At 45.7% G+C, this 24,609-nt stretch overlaps 1 protein-coding gene across 4 annotated transcripts in view; it reads right to left on the reverse strand.

Annotated features, from left to right (window-relative positions):
• ARHGAP22 (Rho GTPase activating protein 22) overlaps positions 1-24,609 on the reverse strand; it is a 212,290-nt gene that overhangs the window by 101,116 nt on the left and 86,565 nt on the right. For all 4 annotated transcript variants that reach the window (XM_019730133.3, XM_019730136.3, XM_019730135.3 and 1 more), the window contains one exon: positions 5,408-5,495. In XM_019730133.3, the coding sequence (XP_019585692.2) occupies positions 5,408-5,495 (88 nt within the window). The remainder of the gene's footprint in view (positions 1-5,407; positions 5,496-24,609) is intronic.

Genomic DNA, 24,609 nt, shown 5'->3' on the forward strand with positions numbered 1-24,609 from the left:
GGGACATTCGGTGACTTGTCCCGGGTGGCAGGGCCGGGCTTCTGTCCCGTTCTCCCTGACTGACAAAAAACAGGTCTAAACAGGGAGATGGCTCCTGGGCTCATCTTCCAGTTCTCTCCCTGCAACCTTCCTTTTTGCATGCAGACCCTGGCCTGCCCCACGAAACATCTATCTGCATTCCTGGCTTTCTTGGGCACAGTCAGCCACATCTCCCTGATTTCCCTGGGGTGCCACTGACCACTTTGCTGTACCTCAGCCCCCAACTCCCCCAAGACCTCAAAGCCATCCCCACCTGGCCTACTGCCTTCAGGGTACCCAGCCAGTGCTGGGGAGTGGGCTGGAGGCCCCAGCAGCCTGGTGGGAGGGAGGCAGCCCAAGAGCTGGGTGCAAGAGCAGGCACCTGGCAGACCTCTGGACTGGGTGGCTTCGCTGAAGCCACCAGCACTTTATCTTGAGAAATACTGCCTGTGGGGCCCAAAGCAGACAGACGTTCTGCCATGGGAACGAGGCCCAGGCTTCAGAGCAGCCATTACATCCTCCTTGGAAGATGGCACTTCCTTGGTCTCCTCTTCCCTGATATGCAGGGGGCAATCATGTCTCACGTGCTGGACGCCCTGCACTCCCAGGAGGAAATGCACCCGTCCTGGGGCCCTGGTATGGCTCTGCAGAAAGGGCTAAGACCAGCGATGTGACACTTGGCCTGGCAGAAACAGAACCATCAGCTGCGTCTGGTGCAGCGCACATTGATGGAGACTGCCGCCTGTCACTTCCCCTGCCTTCCTGAAGACACTGACTACCTTTTTGGGGCTCTTTGCTCCCACTGTCAGAAGGCTTGGTGAGAGGGACAGGCCTGTCCTCACCACCACAGTGTCATCAGGGGCAGGCATGTGGCCTAAACATGGCCACTGAGATCAGACCCCCAGCGAGCAACGCCAGGACTGCAGAGTCAGGGGGGATTCAACTTTCCAGCACCAACCCACTCACTGCTTTCTGTTCCTGGCTCCAGGACCCCTGAGCAGCCCTGCGCCTTCCCCTTCCTGCCCCTTCCACAGGCAGCTCTCTCACTCCCTGATGATTGATGATTCTGTGGCCCCATAGCCTCTGGCCAATTGCCCCTGCCTGAGTTAGCCAGAGCTGGCTTCTGCTACCTCCAGCTGGGTCTTGAAAGACATACCCAGCAATGGAGGAGACACCATAGTCCAGCAGTTACTTGCTAGAAAGACCTGGGGCTCTGTCTGAATCCCTGTAGTGAACCGACCTCCTCCCTTTGGTAGCATTATGCTGACACCAGAAGAGGGATGTCACTCTGCTTTACTGATAACCGAATTCTTCCCACCAAACACAAGCACCTAATGGGTTTAGCAACTCTTTTTGTCCAGAGTGCCAGAGCAGGCCTCTACCGCCACCCCATCCCTGTGGTTTCAGAGGGAGGCCTACGTTTTGCTTGGTGCCAGATGCCTGCATTGCCAGGATATGAGAGTCTGGGAGACCAACACGATCCAGTCTGTAAGGAAAAGACGGCTTTCAAAGGGCTGGGTGTGGGCAGTTTGCCAGGCAAAATTCTGGTCACCAATTACAATGTGTGGGGGGGATTTTCTCCACACCACCAAGCAACTTTCAGACACTGGCTGAGTGTCCTACAATTTAACTCCATTCTGACATCATCTACCTGGAGATAGCATCAAATTTCACAGGTCAAGGGTTCAAGCCCCTCTTCCCACAACACAAGTCCAGGTGGTCACCTGTGCTTCTGACCAACCTGCTATTACTGGAACTTCTAACAACCCCTTCCTTAGGTTCGATTAACTTGCTAGAGCGGCTCACAGAACTCACGGAAACATTTTACTTTTTAGGTTACCACTTATTACACAAGGATATAACTCAGGAACGGCCAGATGGAAGGTATGAGCAGGTATGTGGGAAGAGTCGCAGGACTCCATGCCCTCTGAATGTGCCACGCTCCGCACATCTCCACGTGTTCAGCAACCTGAAAGCTCTCCAAATCCTGTCCTTTGGGTTTTTACGGAGGCGTCATTACGTAGGTATGGTACATTGAATCATTGGCCATTGGCGACGAACTTAACCTCCAGCCCTTTTCCGCTCCGCAGAGGTCAGGCTGGGGACTGAAAGTTCCAACCCTCTAATCACAGGATTGATTCCTGTGACAACCAGCCCTCACTGTTAGGTGCATTCCAGGAGTCACCTCATTAACATAAAAAAGGACACTTTTACCGCTCGCCTCAGGTAGGAAATTCCGAGGGTTTTAGGAGCTCTGTACCAGGAACCAGGACAAAGACCAAATATATATTTCTTATTATAAATCACAATATCACAGCAGGCAACTACCGGTAACTGCCCAGGTTGGAGAAGAGGCCCAGGTGTAAAGGTGACTGGCCTATAATCCCAGCTGCTTCCTGGGGCCTGGCTCCTTCCGGCCTGACCTGGAACCAGCCTCAGAGTATTGGTGGAGCGGGGCTCTGCGGCTAGAGCTGGCGCAAGCTGCAACCCCCATCCCCACCCCACACTTAGTGATTGTGGGGCCCAGCAAGAATCAGAGGTACGGCTGCAAAGGTTGGGGGTGGGCAGGAGGCAAGCACCTCCTGTCCTGAAATTGTCAGGTTTCTCCACTAGATGGCACTCACAGTATAACTTTTCTTTATCTTTCTGTCTTGAAAAATTGATTTAAAAAAATATTGTTGAAGAGCACAAATAGAAATATGACTTAAAATTCACACAGTTGATCGTCTGCATCGTCATACCTGGGTTTTCTATCGTATTTCCTAGGGTTGTCGTTTTCCCCTCTGGGGTATGGGGTATGGCAGACATGCCCCCTCACCTGATCTTCCCCAGCCAGAATGATGAGTCCAGGGGAGGCTATTGAGTCTTTCCTCCGCAATGCTCCCCAAAGTCTGACTGAGCTCCTCACGGCCCACACCTGGCCTGCTTTCTCTGAGCAGCCTCCCAGCTGCCTGCGCAGCCCACAGCCCCCAAGGCCCTCAGGCATGTGCAGAGGCAAAGGGTAGAGATGGCAGCACTTGGCACCTGCATGAATCTGGTGCTCAGACCACTGCAGTGCTTGAGACCTTGATGGGGTGCAGGGAGCTTTCCTTCCTACAAGTGCATCCCTAGACCTCACAGTCCCCGGTGGGAAAGATGCTAGAACCTGTGCCAGGTGCCTGTCCTGGAGGGCAGCTTCAGTGTGTGTTTTTGGAAGTCACACTGCCGGGGTACAAGCCCTGAGCCAACTACGATCTGGCTGTGTGTCCTTGAGCAAGTCTCCTATCCTTTAAAGTCCAGTGCCCTTTTTAATAAAATAGCCATAAAAGTACCCCTTGGATGTTTCGAGTACTGTGGTAGGAAAAATAAAGTCCCCACAGAGATGTCCCCTTCCCACTCAGTGTCCTAATCCCCAGACCTGTGAATGTTACCTTATATGGCAAATGGGTTTTCATCCTCCCAGAATCAAGAAATCCTTGTAAATAGCTCTGACCCAGATAAAGAGCGTGCACACTGGTGATTTACCCCATCTGGTCCTTGGGGCACCAGCCTTCCTGAATTTATGACGGGGGCGGGGAGGGTTTGACCTCCACCTTTCCATTCTCCAGGCCAGGCGCCTCCCCAAGCCTTTCCTTCCCTGTGACCAGCTCCCCCTCCCCAGATGGCAGAGCTCTGTCTACCTCCTTGCCCTCCCTCATTTCCTCTCTGTCTTCTCTGCAGAAGGCTTTGCTCCTGTTCCATAGTCAACCAAGCCTGGATCTTCCACGCCCTACCCGGGATCGCTCTGTTGCCACCTTCTAATGTGCAGTTTAGTACCTGCAATAGATGAAATGCCCAAGCCGGGAGTGCCCACAAGAAACCACGGTGCGGGAAGTTTGCCTGCCAGGTTTGCAGCTGGAGGCTTCCCTGTATGTCAGCTTTGCCCGTGCCTCCTGGAATTCCCAGGATGCACAGAGCAAAGATGAACACGGCCTGCCCCAGGCTTACATGTGGTCACTCTGGCCGCTTGCTGCTGGCTGGCCTGAGCCTGGGCTGGTCCGTGGCTCGGTCACCTCATCAGAGTCGTTGGGTTGCCATGCTGCTCTAAAACTATAAACTTTCTGGCTCAGGACCCCAGTGGGGCCCTGACTCAGTCAGTTCACAGCCACCACTTCCCAGAAGGAAGTCTAAAATCAGATGCACACTGCTAGGACACCTGCCCAGAGCCCTGGCACAAGATTCCTATCCACAGGGGTGGCCTCTTCCTCAAGCACCTGTAACTCTCCCTGGAGGTCTTCTCTGTCTGTAGGCAGCTTCGTCCGTGGCCAGGGCAGACCAGAAATGCCAGCATCAGCTACCCAGGAAGCAGTTCTCAACTAATGGCTGGTGGGAGTTGGCAGGTACACCTCCGGCCTCCTCAGTCCCTGGGCGAGACCCCCTGGGGCCTGCTCCCTACAGTCTCCACAAGTCCCCACTGAAACGGAGCCCTGGGTGGCACCGCAGCAGCTGGCTGGCAGCATACTCTGATGGGCTCTCGTCCGTTCCTGTTCCCTTCCCCATGCTTTTTGGGCATCACCTCAGAATAAACTGCTCAGATACCAGCTCAGGCTCTGCTTCTGGGGAAGGTCAGTCTAAATACAACACAGCCTGATTGCAGAACCTGGCCTTTCTGTGAACAGACAGGCTCATCTGCAAGACACATTTACCTAGCTCATAACAATCACATTTTAAAACCAGGGACTTTAAAAAATTGTTTTGTGACTGCTAACATGACAGCAGTTCTTTGGGTTAAATTATTTCCTTTCCTCCCACCACACAGCAATTCTGTTTTGGGATTCATGATAAAGCTTATTTTAATGCTCTGAATCCGTACTAGCGACTTATTTGCATATAACCCAGATTTGTTGTGTTTGGACTTTCACCCTAAAGCAGGGGTGTCCAAACTTTTTTCAACTATTTTACCAAGGGCCATATGTGGTAAAATACACAAACAGCCGGGCCACTCACTCGAGGTGAAATACGTATTGCCTCACGTGGTTTATTTAAGTAAACTAAATATATTTTTGGAATTTGCTGCGGGCCAATTAACAACGGATCGCGGGCCGCAGTTGGCCCGTGGGCCGCAGTTTGGACACCCTGCCCTAAAGTATTCATGTTGATTGGTTTCTTCCCTTGTGTTTACTGTGAATTTTAAAATTTACATTTTCCTCTTTCTCCAAAGCTAATGACCCAGGTAACTGACTGGATTTTCTAATTTCCCCCCAAATTTGCAATATCCTCTAGATTTGGCCCAAATTTCCAAGTCATGCTTGGAGACAGTGCTGGAGCATCATGAAAGAGCTTTGCCCTTCCCAGGCTAGAGGTGCAGTGACATCCCCATCAGGGCCACCAGCGCCAGCACAGCACAGAGCTGCAAAGTGCTCAGGCCTACCTGGGCTGATCTCAAACAGGTGCTTTCCCACATCCTCAGGGCCAGGAAGAAGCTCGGTCACCTGTGTCCCTTGTAGAGAAATAAATCCCTAAAGGAGAGAGACAAACACAAACACAGGGGTATGAGATGGCTGGCAAAGGACTTCTGTGGTCAGGGCCCCTGGAGAGGGAGGGCAAGGCTGTGGGGTCAGGGGCCTAGCCCTCCAGGCCCTGGCTGGGCAGGTTGGGTGCCAGGAGGAGCGCCGGCCTCGTCTTCAAGGCAGGTGTGAGGAGAGCTGAGGCCCTGCGTGGGTCCCGGGTGGAGTGGGGACATAGTGTCTGCATATACCATCAGAGGAGCTCCGCCCACAGGCACGGCCAGCACTGCCCAGACTTGTTGTTCCCTTGGTTACGGCATGGAAACCTAAGTCTGGAGCAGGGGGAAAGCTCCCATCAACCGGAGGGCTCCCCTTTCCAATGTACCCATCTTCAGCCTTTTGGCAGCAGAAGTTTTAGGCTGCAGAGGGCCAGGGAGAGAAAGTCTGGCACACTGGAATTGGCTTCTCCTAGTATGTAATTGTCTCTGAGGTGACATGAGGGAAAGGATCAGCAGAGCCGCGTGGGTCCCTCCTGGCTGGGAGAGATTTCACTTGTCTTAATTGTTTAATGGGAGTCAGCTGTCACACAGGAGGTACCTAGCACACATCATGCCACATGCCTGGTCTACTTGTGTGTGTATGTGATGCTAAAATCTGGCAGCAAGGCTGAAAGATGCAAGGAAAGAGCATGGGGTGTAGGGATGGCTAGGCTGGGTTTGAGTCCCAATGCTGTACTTCCTGGCTGTGTGACCTCAGGGAGATGGCTTAACTTCTCTGAACTTCAGTTTCCACAGCTCTACAATGAAACAGTAACTGCTACTTCTCAGGGATGTTGAGACTGCAGATTCCTGTTTAGGAAGTTCTGCTCTAGATGAGGTACTGTCATAACTATCTTGACTTACCTTTCCCCACCCACAAGGGTAGACCTCCTTTGTCTCCCTTCTCTGTTAGTGTCTGATATCTGTTGAGGCCTTTCTTTATTTGGTTCATGCTCAGATTTGCTTAACTCATACTGCGTGTGGCTCTGACTACACATTTTTTAGCTCTCTCCATGGGAAACCCATTTTAAACTCCATCCCTACAGCCTAACCATCTGGGTTCGAATCCTGCCTCAGCTACTTACTAGCTGTATGATTCCAGGCAAATTGCTTAACTTCTCTGTGCAGCCTACTAAAGTACTATATAGTAGTATAGTAATAGTACTTTGTGGGGCTTTGGTGAGCATTAAATTAATTAGTATTTGGGGAGTCCTTAGAGCAGTGCCTGGAGCATAGTTGTGTGTTTACCAAACAAACCCCAGTTATAATCAAGTGTCAGGGCTTCTGTCATGCAGGATCTCTGGTCCCGCTCCCTACACAAGAACGCAGGATACGGTGAGGCCAAAAAGGAATACCAATGGAGCTATAGGTAGGGGAGTCATACTACTATATTCTCGATGGCAGCTGGGTTGGAGACACAGGAAGCAGGAGTCACAATCTGCCTTCCGCTTCTCTGCCAACCAACAAACAAACCCCTTGTTAACTGCAATCCATGCTTGCTAGCTCAGCCACGGCAGTTATATCAGTGGCCAATGGCTAACTGGTTGCAGCTGATGGCCAACTAGTCACAGCTGAGGGTCATCTACTACCTGAGCCAGCACCTTTCCACGTGAGGCCGAGAGCCTGGAAACTGCTCTCTGGGACTCTGTCCCCACAGCTTCCTACCAGGTGGGGAACAGCATCTGTGGGGGCGGAGCCCCAGAGAGTAGTTTCCAGGCTCTCGGCCTCACATAGACAGGTGCTGGCTCAGGTAGTAAATGGCCAACTGTGATTGCATGGCCATCAGCTGTGGCTAGTTGGCCGTCAGCTGTAACCAGTGAGCCATTGGCCAATAATATAACTGCTGTGGCTACGGAAGGAGAGAGAAGAAAGATGGCGGTTTGAGAGAAGGAGAGAAGAAGGATGGGGCTAGCAAGAAGATGGCGGCTGGGCTGGCAAGCGTGGATGGCGGTTTGCGGACAGTGTGGATCCAGCCTCCAGTGAGAGTATAGTGCCGCCAGAGAGAATATAGTGGTATGACTCCCCTACCTATGGCTCCGTGGGTGTTCTTTTTTGGCCTCACCATATCCTGCGTTCTTGTATGGGGAGCGGGAGCAGAGACCCCGCAGGCCGTCCCGCACGACAAATGGTGCAGCGAGCAGGGTCTCCCGCCTGACAAATGGCGCAGCGAGCAGGATATGGTGCCGGCCAAAGCTCTCCGAAGTGCGGTGGAGCAGTTTCTGCGTAAGTCTGAGGAAGACCAGGAGGAGCAGCTGCCGGAGAGCTGGACCCCCGTGGAGGGGTGGGAGGACGTGGACGGTTCTCCCACCAGCACAGGAAAAGCCATGCAGCTGCTGCAGAGATGGAGCCCCGTGGAGAGGTGGAAAGATGTGGACGGTTCCCCAACCAGCACAGGCCGGAGAAAGCGAAGGTCGTTGCAGCCCTGTGGGCCAGGGAAGTTCCTGCTCAGGCAGCCCGGATGCAGGACTTATAGTCCCAGGAGGTAACGCTTGCTGAGTCCTCCGTGGGAGATAAGGGTGAGGTCAAGGTCATCCCTCACCCCCAGGACAGCCCTGGCGAATGACTATGGACTATGGGGAATTGCCTTCCATCCCTAATTTAATGGACCGCTTGACTGTTTGTTTGGGAACTGTTGTTAGTGGAACTGGGGGATATTTGCTTTTGTCTCTTGACTGGCCGCCATTGAGAATATGTAAGCACCTTGATTGTGAGTCGCTGTTGTTCCAGCAGGGTACCCTGAGAGGCACAGAGAGAGTGGCAGTGCGCTGAGAGGTCTGGCTGAGCCCTGAAGATACCCTGGCTGTGCCCAGGAAGTCGGGCTGTTCCCAGAGAGAGTAGAGCCCTGGCTGAGTCCAGGAAGTTTGGCTGAGCCCTGAAGATACCCTGGCTGTGCCCAGGAAGTCGGGCTGTTCCCAGAGAGAGTGGCAGTGCCCTGAGAGCCCTGGCTGTGTCCAGGAAGTTTGGCTGAGCCCTGAAGGTACCCTGGCTGTGCCCAGGAAGTCGGGCTGTTCCCAGAGAGAGTGGCAGTGCCCTGAATGCCCTGGCTGTGTCCAGGAAGTGTGGCTGTTCCCAGAGAAAGTGGCAGTGCCCTGAGAGCCCTGGCTGTGTCCAGGAAGTGTGGCTGTTCCCAGAGAAAGTGGCAGTGCCCTGAGAAATCCTAGCTGTGCCCGGGGAAACTAGTGGTACCCTAAGAAGTCCAGGAAGTCTGGCTGTGCCCAGGAGTACTGGTGGTGCCCTGAGAAACCCTGGCTGTGTCCGGGAAGACAGGTGGTACCCTAAGAAGTCCAGGAAGTCTGGCAGTGCCCAGGAGTACTGGTGGTGCCCTGAGAAACCCTGGCTGTGTCCGGGAAGACAGGTGGTACCCTAAGAAGTCCAGGAAGTCTGGCTGTGCCCAGGAGTACTGGTGGTGCCCTGAGAAACCCTGGCTGTGTCCGGGAAGACAGGTGGTACCCTAAGAAGTCCAGGAAGTCTGGCAGTGCCCAGGAGTACTGGTGGTGCCCTGAGAAACCCTGGCTGTGTCCGGGAAGACAGGTGGTACCCTAAGAAGTCCAGGAAGTCTGGCAGTGCCCAGGAGTACTGGTGGTGCCCTGAGAAACCCTGGCTGTGTCCGGGAAGACAGGTGGTACCCTAAGAAGTCCAGGAAGTCTGGCAGTGCCCAGAAGCACTGGTGGTGCCCTGAGAAACCCTGGCTGTGCCCAGAGAGCCTGGCTGTGTCCAGGATATTGCATTCACCCCCAGGCTCCTCGCACAGGTCCCCTCGCGGAAGACGTTTGTCGCGTAGATTGTGAGGCGAGAGCCTGTAGGGGTGGAGTGTGGGGGCGGAGCCCCAGAGAGTAGTTTCCAGGCTCTCGGCCTCACATAGACAGGTGCTGGCTCAGGTAGTAAATGGCCAACTGTGATTGCATGGCCATCAGCTGTGGCTAGTTGGCCGTCAGCTGTAACCAGTGAGCCATTGGCCAATAATATAACTGCTGTGGCTACGGAAGGAGAGAGAAGAAAGATGGCGGTTTGAGAGAAGGAGAGAAGAAGGATGGGGCTAGCAAGAAGATGGCGGCTGGGCTGGCAAGCGTGGATGGCGGTTTGCGGACAGTGTGGATCCAGCCTCCAGTGAGAGTATAGTGCCGCCAGAGAGAATAAAGTGGTATGACTCCCCTACCTATGGCTCCGTGGGTGTTCCTTTTTGGCCTCACCATATCCTGCGTTCTTGTGTGGGGAGCGGGACCAGAGACCCTGCACGACACATGGCGCAGCGAGCAGGGTCCCCCGCATGACAGCATCCCTGTGTCTGCACTTGCCCAGGTGAGGGGCGTGGTCATCTGCTTTATCTACATGGCCTCCAGCCCCCCACCCTATGCATGCTTACAGAGCACTCCTCTTCCCACCCCCATTTTTTCCAGGTGATTCCTGGCTTTAAAGGGTGACTGAGCCTCCATGTGGCTGCTGGAGTCTGGTGCTGCAAGCACTCATGGAGATGCCTTTGCTCATTTAAGTGAGTAAAGGTAGAAGATTTTTACCCACAGATGCTTGCTTTAGAGAAATTACAGCAATAAACCAGAGAACTGTCTGGTTTTCGGTGTAACTGAATGACCGCTTACTTTGTTTCTAGGGAATCTGGAGCTACTGGGAATAATTAAGATTGCAGCGTCAGGATGGGGAGCCATGCTTATTTGAAAGTGTGGGCGAGATCCATCACTGGCTAATGGGATGGGTCTTGGTGTTTGCTGTTTCAGTGACTGTCTCTGTGTAATTCTTGGCACTTTGCTCTTTTTTTTTTCTTTTTTCTTTTTTTTGTGCCTCAATATCTGTCACCCAGAAAATGGGAGTAACAATACTGACATTGATATTACTTTCTACCACAGCTAAAGGAAAAAGTAGTAGTAGCTACTGTTTACAGAGCTTGTGCTATATTCCTGGTTCTTTGTCTAAATTATTGGATTTAATCTTTCAAAAGGCCCTGTGGGAGTAGCTACTACTGTCCCATCTTCCTGGATGAGCAGATGGAGGTCAGAGAGATGAAGCAACCAGCCCCGGGTCACCCTGCTAGCAAGGGTGAGCTGGGGTGTGCACCCAGTCATGTCTGATACTGGAGTACTTTGTTCTCCATATTTTTGACAGCAGCTGCTGGCTGGCTTTGTGTGCACGAAACAGCTGCAGAAAGCCAGGCTGTGACTTTGGGACCCACCACTCACCTTTCTCTCAGGTGAACCCCAATGTTGCCCCCACCACTGCAAGGGGTCCTCAGAACTGGCTTGTGGAGCCACCAGGTCCCTCCTGCCTCCCATGGGTCAAGAGCATAGTTTTAATCCCAGCATTTTCTCAGGCACAGAGTGTGGGGGAGGGGCTGGGAGGGACAAGAGCAGAGGGCATCTGCTTTCCTGTTCTGGTGTGACATTGGTTAAGACTGTGATGAAAAGACACGTGAGGAGTCAGTATGAAGCCTCGCTTGAAACACTGTAGGTAGGTCTCACCCTTGAGTGAGCATCAGCCACCCCAGGGCTTGTTAAAACACAGACTCTGAGTCTGGTGTTGTGGTGGTAAAAGTTTAACAACAGGCCCTCCAAGAAACACATGGCTACCTGATCTGTAGTGTCTGCCAACTCCTGTGACATAAACGCATGGCTGATTCCATGACATAATGGAACATGGAGCCGGGACGAGATGCTCCATGGCGCTTCCACCACACAGAGGCAATGAGCTCAAGAGCACAGGTAAATGAAGTCAAACAATCAGGGAGTGATGCATTCTGAGTACTTAAGCCTTTGTTTTTAATACAATTTACCTAATTGCAGGTTTGTATGATTTAATTCCTAACAATGGAAGTGTCTAACCACTGGCTGGCAAGCATAGGACTGATGTTTCTGACTCAGTATGGCCTGGGGAAATAGGAGAACTTACATGTCTAACGAGCTTTCTAACCAGTTTTCTAGGGAGCAACTTTGAGAACTACTGGTGTTAGGGCACTTAGAGAAAGTAGCCAAAGGAAAGTTCCCTTTCCATGAGCTGACTCAGCACCTGTTTCCTCATATGTAAAAATGAGGATAATAACAGTATCTACATCATGAGGCTGCTGTGAGGATTAAATGACTTGATATTTGCTCACTAGCCTTGGAGAGCTGGGTCTTCACTGAGCTTCTGTGCCTCGGACACACGCAGGTCACAGGAACCAGGGCTACCTGCCTCAAGCCCCTCAGACAGTGCCTTAGATGAGAGGCGTTCTGGAATTTCCCTGAGGGGCCCAAAGCGAGTGTTAGCATGTTGGAGAGGTCAGCCAGCCTCCTTACTGCAGTGCTTGGCAAGGGACAGGGCACGTCGTTTGTGCCTAGAACCGCACAGACAGGCACCTAGGTGCAGAGAGAAAGTGTGTAAATTCCGGCATATAAGAGGTTCCCACAAAGGTTAGTCCCCATCCCCCTTCCCTGTGTGTCTGAGCTCACGTGCACTGGCTTTGTTTTACTATTTACTCAGGCTGCGTGTCCAAGTTTGTCCTGAGAGGTTGCAGCTGATTTAATTCTTCTGTAGCTCCACACCAGTGCAGTCCATTGGTGTAAGTGGCTAATGACAAAGGATGTGCCATCCTGTCTGCATCCAGTAGGACTCCACTCCCAGACCGGCTGCTGTCTCACCATAGCTCCACCTCCCCAACCTTTGTGAATATGCCAGCCTGAGGGTTCCCTGAGCAGCAGGTGGAGCCCCCAGCCAAATCTCCAGAAACTCATTTGCTCAGCGAGTAACCTCTGGGAAAAGGGTAAGGTATGCCCAGTAGAGGGGTCTTTGGGATAGAGTATATTTCTTATATTAGTGTCTAATTCACAGGTTTATTCAAAATCCATCACTTCTACAGCATATTAAATGCAAACTCCAAGAACCCTGCAGGGAGGGGGGAGCAGCCTTGTGGTTAGCCTCGCTCCCCTCATTTGACTAAACCCAGCAATGGGGAACCCAGGATGTGGTGCAACCCTCAGGGGCTGGGGAAGATGCTCAGAACCCAAACAGCCTCCTAGGTCAGATTCCGCACATATTAGTTATCTATGGCTGCATTATAAATTATCCCAACACTTAGCTTGAAACAACAGTACATATTATTCTCTTGAGGGTTTCTGTAGGTCAGGGATTTTGGAGTGGCTTAGCTGAGTGATTCTAGGGTGGGGTCTTTTATGAAGTGATAGTCAAGATGTTGGGTGGGGCTACAGACATCTGAAAGCTTGAGTGAGGCCAGAGGATATGTTACTAAGATGGCTCCTGCAATGGAAGATAGAAGAAAAGACTCAAATCAAACTTCTAGGGATGAGAAGTACAATATGTGAATGAAAAATACAGTGGATGGGATTAATAGCAGATTTGATATTTCAGATAAAAAGATTACAAAACTTGAAGATATAGCAATATAAACTATTCAAAATAAAACACAGAGAAAACAGAATTGAAAAAATGAAAAGAGTATCAGTGGGATGAGAGACAACTTTGAGTAGTCTAATATATGTGTAATTGGATTTCCTGTAAAAGGAGAGGGGAAGTGAAAAATATTTGAAGAAATAATGGCTGAAACTGTTCCCAATTTATGAACAGTATAAAACCACAGATCCAAGCAGTCCAATGAGCCCCAAGCTCAAGAAACATGAAGAAAAATACCTGAAGACATATCATAACTAAATGACTCAAAGTCAGTTATGAAAAGAAACTCTTAAAAGTAGTCAGAGGAAAATGATATACTACGTACAGAGGAGAAAGGTAAGGATGACATCAGATTTCTTGTCAGAAACAATGCAAATGAGAAGTTAGTGGAGCAACATCTTTAAAGTATTGAAAGTAAAAACTGTCAACCTAGTAATCTGAATCTAGTGAAAATATTCCTCAAGAATGAAGGCTGAGAAAAGACCTTGTAAGATATACAAAAGTTGAAATAATGCATTATCACCAGAGTCACACTACAAGAACTGCTAAAGACAACCCGGCAGAAGGAAAATAATATTAGGTGGAAATAAGGATCTACATAAAGGAATGCAGATTACTGGAACGGTAACTGTGAATAAGTATATAAAATTATTTTCTTACGATTTAAGTCTCTTTAAAATGTAATCGACTGTTTAAGTGAAAAGAATAGTAGTATAGTGTGAGGCTGATAACATATGTAAAACAACATATGTATCACTAATAGCATAAAGGATGGGATGGAACAAATATAAGTATACTGTTATAAGTTTCTTTTACTATACATAAGATGATATAATACCATTTGAAGGCAGACTATAAAAAGTTAAAGTTGTATACTAAAATCTTAAAGCAACAACTAAAATAATAAAATGGTAAAGCTAAGCCAGCAAATGAGATAAAATGGAATACAAATTTTTTAATTAATGAAAAAGGCAGAAAAAGAGGTGAAAAAAGGGAATAGGACAAAGAGGGAACAAATAGAAAAATGATGATATATTTAAACTTAACCATATCAATAATCACATTAAATGAAAATGATCTAAATACCCCTAATTAAAAGGCCACACTGGACAAAAAAACACTGGACAAAACAAAACAAAACAAAAAACTAAAGCTGAACTGGTTACATTAATATCAGACGAAAGAGATTTCAGGCCAAAGAATATTATCAGTGATAAAGAAGACCATTTCATAACAATAAAAGAACATGATGATCGTAAAAGTTTATGCACCTAATAAGAGAGCTCCAAAATACATAAAGCAAAAACTGATAGAACTTCAAGGAGAAGTTAAAAAAACAGTTATAGTAAAAAAATTTCAATATGTCTTGAAATTTGTGAAGTAGACAAAAAAATCAGTAAGGATATAGATGACCTGAAAAAATACTGTTAACCAACTTTACCTAATTGCTGCCTCCCACAACAGCAGAATACACATTCTTTTCAATGGGCATGAAACTTTTACTAAGATGGGCATAAACAAGTCTCAATAAATGGAAGAAAATTCAAATACATCATATGTTCTACAACCACGATGGAATTAAGCTAAAAATCAATAACAGACAGATTTCTGGGAAATTCTCCAATATTTGGAAGCTAATTAACACACTTCTAAATAATTCATAGGTCAAAGAAAAATTAAAAAGTATTTTGAATTGGATAAAAGTGAAAATAGAACATATACAAATATGTGAAATGCCTTTAAAGGAATACTTAAGAGGTAAATTATAGCATGAAATGCAGATAATAGAAAACAATGAAAGCCTCAAATCAGTGACCTGAGTTTTCACTTTAAGAAGCTACACAAAGAAGAGTAAATGAAACTCAATGTAAAAGAGAAAAAGAATAAAGATTAGAGTAGCTATAAATAAAATGAAAAATAGAAAAATAGTAGAGAAAAATCAGTGAAACCAAAAGCTGTTTCTTTGAGATCAATAAAATTGATAAGGTTTTAGCCAGAATAATTAGGAAAAAAAGAGAAGACAAATGATCAGTATCAGGAATGAAAGAGGTGACATCACTACAGATTCTTCAGATAATAAATGGACAATAAGGTAATGTTAAGTACAACATTATGCTAATAAACTTGGCAACTTAGATGAAACAAACAAAAAAAGACACAAACTACCAAAGCTCACTCAAGAAAAAAGAGCTAAATAGCTCTCTATCTGGTAAAGAAATGAAATTTGTAGTTAAAAACCTTCCCACAAAGAACACTCCAGGCTCAAATGGCTCCACTGGTGAATTTTACCAAATATTTAAGGAAGAAATAATACCAATACTACACAAACTCTTCTTGAAAATTGAAAAAGAGGGCATACTTTCCAATGTATTTTATGAGGTCAGTAATACCGTGATATAAAACCAACCAAAGACATAACAAGGAAAGGATACCACAGACCAATATCCTTCAGGAACATGGATACAAAAATTCTTGGTGAAATTTTAGCAAGTCAATTTCAAAAAAACAAAAAAACAAAACAAAACTATATATATGAAAATACTAATGACCAATTGGGGTTTATCCTAATTATACAAAGTTGGCTAACATTCCAAAATCAATCGATGTAATTCACTGTATTAATAAAAAAGAGAAAAGATACAATCATCTCAAAAGATGCAGAAAAAGCATTTGACAAAATTCAACATCCATTCCTGACGCAAACTCTCAGCAAACTAGGGATAGAAGACAACTTCTTCAATATGATAAAGGGTATCTAACTAATAAATGAGTGGCAAGATTGCAGGGTACAAGATAAATGCACGAAACTAAATCATATCTCTATATACTAGCAATGAACAACTGGACATTGAAAATCAAAACCATTTTAATTGCATCAAAAATATGAAATGCTCAGGGATAAATACAACAAAAGATGTACAAGATCTGTGCACGAAAAATTATAAATCATTGCTGGGAGAAATGAAAGGAGATATACATAAATGGAGAGATATACTATGTTTGTCAGTCAGAGGACTTACTATTGTTAAGATGTCAGTTCTTTCCAAATTGGTCTATAGATTCAGTGCAATCCCAACCAAAACCCCAGGAGGTGCTTTGTAGAAATTGACCAGCTGTTCTAAAATTCATGTAGAATTGTAAATGGCCTACATTAACTAGATAACTTTGAAACAGAGTAACAAAGTTGGAGATCTAACACTGCCAGATTTCAAGACTTATCATAAAACATTTTGATATTGGCAGTAAGATAGATAGATTATGAAACAGAATATAAAGTTCAGAACTAAATATACGAGGTCTGACAATTAGGTTCGCGAACTTGCCACTGTGCACTTACATTGGCAGCACTGTACAAACAGCTTGGTAAGGTTTCATAACCCTTGTATACACGTATATACTGGGGGTGCCAAAAAATGTATACAAGTGGACACTTTGGTCAACTTTGCTCAAGCAGTAGTTCGTCGTAATCAGAAGTGTCTGGACGCTGATGGGAACCACTTTGAGCACCTCTTGTAATTGCAGAAGTCAAACATGACTTGTATTCATCTTTTGTTATCGGTATATATTGAGTATTACAATCTTAATAGTATTTTCCTGTCTTACAATGTGTATACATTTTTTTTGGCACCATTTCTGGCAACCTGGTGTCAAAAAAATGTATACACATTTTAAGACAGGAAAAAACTGTACTAAAATTGTGATACAATGAATGATGCTAGCATTCATTTGATTAATTCCATCTTTTAAGCGAACATCATACTACACATTGCTCCGTAATTCAATTCAACTTTGAAAAGTAATACATAGATAACATCACTTAAAATGTGTATATGTTTTTTTTGGCATCCCTGGTATATGAATAACTAACTTTTTACAAACGTTCAAAGGAAATTCAGTGGAGGAAAGATAGTGTTTTCAGCAAATGGTGGTAGAACAATTCCATATTCATGTGCAAAAAAATGCACTTTGACCCATACAAAGTTATATTCAAAATGAATCATATACCTATATGTAAAATCTAAGACTGCTAAACTTCTGTAGAAAACTTTTGTCACTTTGGATTAGGCAAAGATTTCTTAGACACAACATTAGAAGCACAATTCATAGAAGAATTAATTGATAATTTGACTTATTTAAGTAAAAAAAACCCCTGTTCTTCCAAAGATAAGAATAAAAGAATGAACATACGAGTTACATACTGGAAGAAAATATTTGAAAATCATACATCTGGTACAGGACTTGTACCCAAAATATATAAAGCACTCTCAAAATGTAATAGTAAGGAAACAAACTAATTTTTAAAAAGGGCAAAAGATTTGAACAGATACTGTAAGACAATATAAGGATGGTAAGTAAGCTCATGGAAAGATTCTCCATATCACTAGGGAAATGCAAATTAAAACCACAACGTGATACCACTACATATCTATTAGAATAGGTAAAATTTAAATGACTGACCAAACAAAGTGTTGGTGTGCGTGAGGGCCCAGAACTCTCACACACTGCTGCTGGGAGTGTAAAATGGTGCTACCATTTGGAAAAGAGTTCAGCAGTTCCTTAAAAAGTTAAATGTACATCTAGGACATGATCCCGCCTCGTTATTTACCCAAGAGAAATGAAAGCCTATGTCCATACAGAGATTTGTACATGAATGCTCACAGCAGCTTTATCTTTAATATCCAAAAAGCTGGATACAGCCCAAATGGCCATCAACAGGTGAATGGATATACAGACCTCAGTACAGACATATAATGGAATACAATTCAGCAATAAAAATGAATAAAAATACATGCTACAAATATGGATGGATCTCTAAATAATTATACTGAGCAAAAGAAATCAGAATATGTACTGTCCTATTCCATTTATATAAAATTCTAGAAACTGCACACCAAGCACATCAGTGGTTGACTGAGTTCAGGGGTCAGGAGGGACAGAAGTGGGGGTTACAAAAGGATATAAGGAAACTTTGGGGATAATAGATATATTTGTTATCTTATTTGTAAAGATGGTTTCATAGGTGTATACGTATATTAAAATTAATCAAATTGTACATGTTAAATAGATAGTTTATGGCATGTCAATTATACTGCAATAAAGCTGTTAAGAAAAACTGACACTTGATTTACTTATTGGAAAACTTAAAATATATATTAACATATATAATATATATTTGTTATATATTTTTCAATATATATATTTGTTTCCTAACAAATTACCACCGATTTAGAGGCTTAAAACAACAAAAACTTATTTTCTTACAGTACTGGAGGGCAGAAGTCTGAAATGAGCCTTACTGGGCTGCAGTCAAGAGCTGGCAGGGCTGTGTTCCTCCTGGAACTCAGGGGAGATGTTTCCCAGCTTTTTCTAGCATCTAGAGGCTGCCTGCATTGTTTGGCTCCTGGCCCCTTTCTCTAAAGCCAGCAGCACTGCATCTTGAAATTGCTCTCTGGTGCCAAGCTCCTCTCCTGCCTCCCTTTCCCACTCTAAAGGACCCTTGTGATTATATTGGATCCACCTGGATAATCCAGGATAATTTATTCATGTTAAGGTCAGCTGATTAGCAAACATGATCCCATGTGCAACCTTAATTCTTCTTGAATAGAATAATATTCACAGATTCCCAGGTCATGGACATCTTTTGGGGACCATTATTCTGCCTATCACACACAGTATATTTGGAACAATTTGGGTGTGTGAATCTGCTTCTTCAAATGTAAATTTCATGAAATCCAAATACAGACCAAGTATTTTTGATGAAGACTTTATGTCCAAATTGAGATTGCTGTAAGTGGATTTCAAAGACATAATATAAAAAGGAATGTAAAATATCTCATTGATAATTTTATATTGCTTACGTATTCAAATGATAGTTTTGGATATGTTGGGTTAAATAAAATGTATTATTAAAATAAAAGACAAAGAACCCAATAGAAAAGTGGATAAAGGTTAGTAACAAGAAATTAGTAGAAGAAATACAAATGGTCAATAAACAAGTCATGAGATTCTTAATTTAAAAGGACTGCTATCTAATATTGGGGAGAGCAAGCAGAAACGGGCATTCTCATAAACTTTTGAATGACGATAATTGGATAAAACCTTTTGAAAGCAATTTTGCAATGTCTAAAATTTGAAAATGAAATATTGTTTAATCTAGTGTTGAATTTTGAGAATGAATTTGTTCCAAGGAAAGACAAATACACAACAATATATATAACGATGTTCACAGTAGCATCTTTCTCTACCAGAAAAAATGGAAACCAACTTCCTTGCCCATGACTTAGGGAGTGGTTAAATAATTTCTGGCACAGCCACATCAGAATGAAGTAAATACAAAAGGCTTCTAAGCTGAAATGTTAAAATAAGAGGAGTCTAGAGAATGATTTTAGTATGATCTCATCCCAACTTCTGTTACTGCCCTCACTCAAGAACCCACAAGTTACACATAAATACATAGAAATGGCACAGAAAGCTTACACTTTGGGAGAGAATGGTGGGAGCACTGAGGTAGCTTTTATGTTTTGCCCTAACATGTGCATTAAAATAAGAAACATGTGCATTAAAATAAGAAAATTTAACATAAAAGTATATATATATATATATATATATATATATATATATATATATATATATATATATATATATATATATAAAGGTAGTTAGCTAATTCATGGGGCATGGCCAGTGCCTGAGTAATGGGCTCTTGCCATCTTTCCATTGTCACTCCCCGACTGAATGCTCCCCCACTTAAAGTGTCAAGCGCCAGGCCAGCCTTTCTGCAGCCCAGAGTGCCCATCTATCACTCCCAGGCAAAGGAGAGAGACTTTCCCTCTCCTCTCCCTTCTGCAAACATTTGGAGTGGCAGGCCTCTTCACTTTCAGTGAAAATTACTTTCCAAGGTCTCTAACCAGAGAGCACACAGGCCCCGCGAGGCTGACGTAGCATGTTTGGCAAGGACTGAACCCTCTGGGGACAACTCCCAGGGTGCTGATTGTCTGGAGAGCTCTGTCAAGGGAAACTGAGAGTAGCAATAATAACAATGACAAAGATTTCTGTTCACTCGTCTCCATTCAGATGACTCACACTCAGAACTTACCCAAGTTGTGAAGAACTAAGCAACAACTACATCTTAGTCTGAGATGATGGGGAGCAGCCATGAAAGCTCTCAGGTGCTAGCTTCAGACAGATCTGGTTTCATCCTGACTCCACTGCTTATCGAGAGTAAGCTAAGTGTTTAGACAAGTTTGCCTCACTCAGTCTCAGTTCCCTCTGTGTTCAATGGGATCCTCTGGGAACCAAAGGGCAGAGAGTGAGCAGAGGACCTGGAATGGGGCTGGGCTGTAGCACGCACCCAGGAAGGCAGCACGGTGGAGGCGTCATTAGTGAGAGCTTAGGACTGGGCTCGGGCTCAGACGGGGCCGTTAGTCAATGCCTGTGCACTTGGGCGAGCCTCAGTTTCTTCCTCTGTAATGTAGTATGTTTTGAGGATTTCATGAACTAATGCCCTGACAGCATGGGGTTTAGCACCTGGCGAGAGTAAGTGCTGTTGTTATGGTTTGTGAATTATTACAGAGCCAAGGAATAGAGTCCGCTTATGACCATTTTACGGGAGTTGGAATATATATATATATTCCAAATGTGTGTGTGTATGTGTGTATTATATTTTTAAAAATAATTATAGGGGTTTGTAATTAGGGTGCCATTGTAACTTAGGTGGGACTCAAGCAGGTCCAGGATGGAGGCCTGATTTTCTCACTATGAAAATGAGGATATTAACCAGTGGGCTTCATTCCTCACTGGGCTGCCTGAGCTGGTGCTCTGTAAGTGCTAAAGGCTGGATGAATATGAATACTTGTCATAATTATTCTCTTAGAACCTATTCTGACCACTATATTGGTTTATTTGATTTGTTTCTAGAAACACCCCCCTCTGCCAACAATACCATCGCTTGTGCCACAAAATAAGGTAGGATGTAGATGCAGGAGTCTCCAGGAAGGTGGAGGGCGGGGTTCCTCCTTCCTGGCTTGTGGTGGCAATCCCCTGGGGACCTTCTGCAGGGCCGGGATGCCTGTACTTGTCCCACACATCTGAGTTTCGGGGTTTGGGATAGTTCTGAGATCTTCATGCTTAATTCCGCTCTCTCTCCAACCAGATCAAAGCCTGGCTCTCTGGAAAGTCCATTTTTCACCTTGTGTAGAGGGAGACTGTCTGAAGAACCAACTTCTGAAATGCTTCTTAGCAAGTGGCATGATAAGATTTTCCACTGGGAGCCTCTTGGAAAATTGCAGACACATTTTAAAAAGTAATCACTCAGGGTTCCTTATCTCCTATAATTCTGATTATGGTCTCAGATCAATCTTAAAAAGCTTTAGCCTCTGACACCCAACCAGGAACTGAACCGCTCCAAATTTTAAATAACAGATCAGAATGAAGTTCACTGCCAAGTACAGAAACATCCTCCCTCTTCCTTATCACGAAAGCCTGTAACCATGGTCCATTACTGTCCAAAACGTAGATATTAAAAAGGCAGCCTAAAGTTGGTGACAAATTGTCTCTTGGTTGAGGACTCTCCCTTCGTTAGGAGTTGAGATGAGTCATGTGTCAGCCTCATCCTTTGTTTAGGACTTTGTCCTGAAGCTTCTCCTGACAGACTTCAGTGCACTCCAAATGCCCTTGGGACGCTCCATGGTCTGCCTTCCCACTGTGTCTTGGGCTACACTTGGTGTCTAGAGAACCTGTCAGCATGTGAGCCATGCCCCTTGGGGCAGAGTGTTGGAGGAACAGCACTGTGCCCTGCAAAAAGCAGGGGCTTTGGGGTCTGAGCACCAGCTTCCTGCACCTTCTCGTACTGCCGCAGCTGGCCACAGCCCGAATCCCTCATCGGCAGGGCCACCCAGCCCGCTGGGGCCTGGGACAGACTTGCTGCTCTAAGCCTGGGGCCTGGGCAGAGCCTCTCCCAAACCCCAGAGGGTGGTTGGGTCCCCTTCCTGTGGTCCTGGATTTCCCTTCAGTTAGTTCCGTGTCCCTCCAGGATCCCGATCTAGACTACCCTGGGAGGTTGTGGAGTGTGAAAATGACTGCTCTTTCTCCTTGGCTCACTGGACTGAATAGTCTAAGGCGGCTTCTTTGCCTCCTCAAAGTACCTGGTGTTCCAGGTGGAGGAGTTAAGGGAAAAGCTGAGATAAGCCTAATCCCTCTGGCGCCTTCAGAGTTTGGTGGTTGTGTTGGTCACTACAGTGGAGGGCAGGGGTATGCAGAAGGGAACCAGCCCACAGAGCGCATGTGCTTGGAGCTGGCTAGAGGGGCGAGGTCTTCACTGGCTACACACTTCTTCCCAGTATCTTTTCTGACCCAGGACTCAGGAAGATGTGGGTATTGATTTCTGCCCACATTGAGACTCACCGTGCCCTTGGCTCTTCAGAGCCTGCCTGGAGGGTTTGGAGAAGGCTCTGCTGTTTCTCCAGAATAGGGAACCCTTGGTGGGCCATGCTGCCTGGCCCCTACTCCACACCGTGAGGAGATCAGGGGGACACAGGGCATCTCCACAGCCCGAGGTTTGCGGCACAGACCACAGGCCTGCTCGTGCATGGGTCGTCTTGCCATGTTTCTGGGGCTGCACAGCTTCCAGCCGTCTCCGCCACGATGAACAGGCCGTTCCTCCTGGAGGCTCACCCTGCCTGCTCAGGCCGGCCTGAGCCTCAGAGCACACTCCCTCAGAAGCCTGTTCCTGCTCAGAATACACACTGTTGAGACACGTTGGTGCTGGGTCTGTGGGCTCGCCTTAGATGGCAGGGGCCCTCCCTCAGCTGGAATTGGTTTGGTTCTGTCTTAATGCTACAAGCGAAGCGCTGCAACTAGTGCTGTGCTGTGGGTTCTATGGTGCCGCTGGGAATGGGGCATGCCATGTAGTTGAGAACAGGCTCGTCTGAGAGGCATGGTATAGATTCTTTTGCACTGACCTGTGCCAGGCTGACCTGCTGAGCCGACTGTTGTCAAGAGGCACATGCTGTGTTCTGCTGAGGAAGGCATACCTTGTGATCCTCCGCAAAGCCTGTAGCCATCATGCTCAGCAGACCACGCAAGGCACTGGTCCCACAGCAGCTCCCCCAAATCACCTCCATTTTGCTGATAACAGTAACTCAGTCTTCTACTAATGTATTAAGGAGCTAGAATGCCCCAAATATAATTAAAAGTAAGTTATGCTCATCTAATGAATAAAATGTTTTCCTTGCTGCCTCAATGTCATTCGATTCATTTTTCTGCCTAGTAACTGATAAAACTAGTAATTTACCAACCAGTCTTCCAGCTATTACTGTAAATTAACTGGGTTCAAATGGCAGCCAAACAATTGATCTGTTATAAGTGGAGACATTTAAGTACAGTAAGCTGACTGAAATTAGCAGGTTCTGAGAGAAGCTGATTACATTTACATGAACAGCCAGCGACACCAAAGGAAACACAAAATTTGTTTTTAGAAGGTGAAGACCCATGTTGTAGGCAGTGACACCCGGTGCAAAAGAATTCGGGGGCAACTTGACTTGTGATTTATAAATTCTTGAGTGTGTTATCAGGACTCCTAGCAACTTGGTTTCTTTCCCTATATCAGTGGCAAATGATGCATATAATAATTAGTTGTAGGTATTCATAAGATATTGCTGATGTTATCATTCTAGGGGCCTACTTTCAGAACCACTGGTGGATGGTGCAAGATAAGCTTCAAAACACGTATTTTGGGATGATTACTTTAATTTTATATTTTTCCCTGACATGCCACATGAACAAAAACTATTTTAACTAAATATTGTTTAAAAATTGTTTAAAAACATGTTGGCTTCTACTGCCGATTTGAATTTAGTAAATGAAGTTCTATTTGATTTAAAATAACTTGACTAGAACTTTCATCTTTATCTGTTTAATAGTGGAGAGTTTATATTTCTCAAATATCTGCAAAAATATAAAACACCCCTTTTTAAAAAAAGCCATAAATTCTGATATTTGAACCTAAATAAATGATGACTCTCTTTCCATAAGACTTAAATGAGTAATTCTTCACAAAAGAAGCATTTGAAGTTGCCCCCAAAGACATTTTAAACAAGAAAACATTTATCATTTCATTTTCAGTTCTGCAAGACTAATGGCAATATTAATATCAGTCCCTAATCAACTCATGCTGATTTCTAATGTGCTGTGGACAGCTGCTCAACAGCTGCTGAGGTATCCTGAGGTGGCAAGTGGGGCGGGCCTGTGTGGTCTGCCTCTCCCTCACACTCATGCCTGTTCCTTCTGAGTGCAGCTAGATTGGCTGGAATTTGCTGCACCAAGATCTGTGGTAACAGCTAGGGAGGTAAACTTGTCACTTACTGTTCTGTGGACAGAGATTTGCAGGTGGAAAGTACAGAGAAGGAAGTGACGTCAGGCTCTTCAGGACTCCTCAGGAAGTCAGGAGCAAGTTCACTAAGCCAAATGTGAACAGCTGCAAAGACCCATGTCATCAAGGTCTGTATCCATCAGCTCTCTTGCTGCCAACTGTGTCCCCACAAAGATCTTTGTCAGGTGCCACAACTTGAGCTCTGCACAAAATGGCCGCCTGAGTCCACAAGTGGCACCGACAGCAGGAATTCTGGGAATCTGCTCTGCTCTGGCAAGATTCCCAGAGCTCTCCTGCTTCTTCAGCCTCATGTCTTACTCATCTAGAA

The sequence above is a fragment of the Rhinolophus sinicus genome, chromosome 15 (genome assembly GCF_057876585.1).
Source record: "Rhinolophus sinicus isolate RSI-liver-muscle chromosome 15, RSI-T2T, whole genome shotgun sequence".
Lineage (NCBI taxonomy): Eukaryota > Metazoa > Chordata > Mammalia > Chiroptera > Rhinolophidae > Rhinolophus > Rhinolophus sinicus.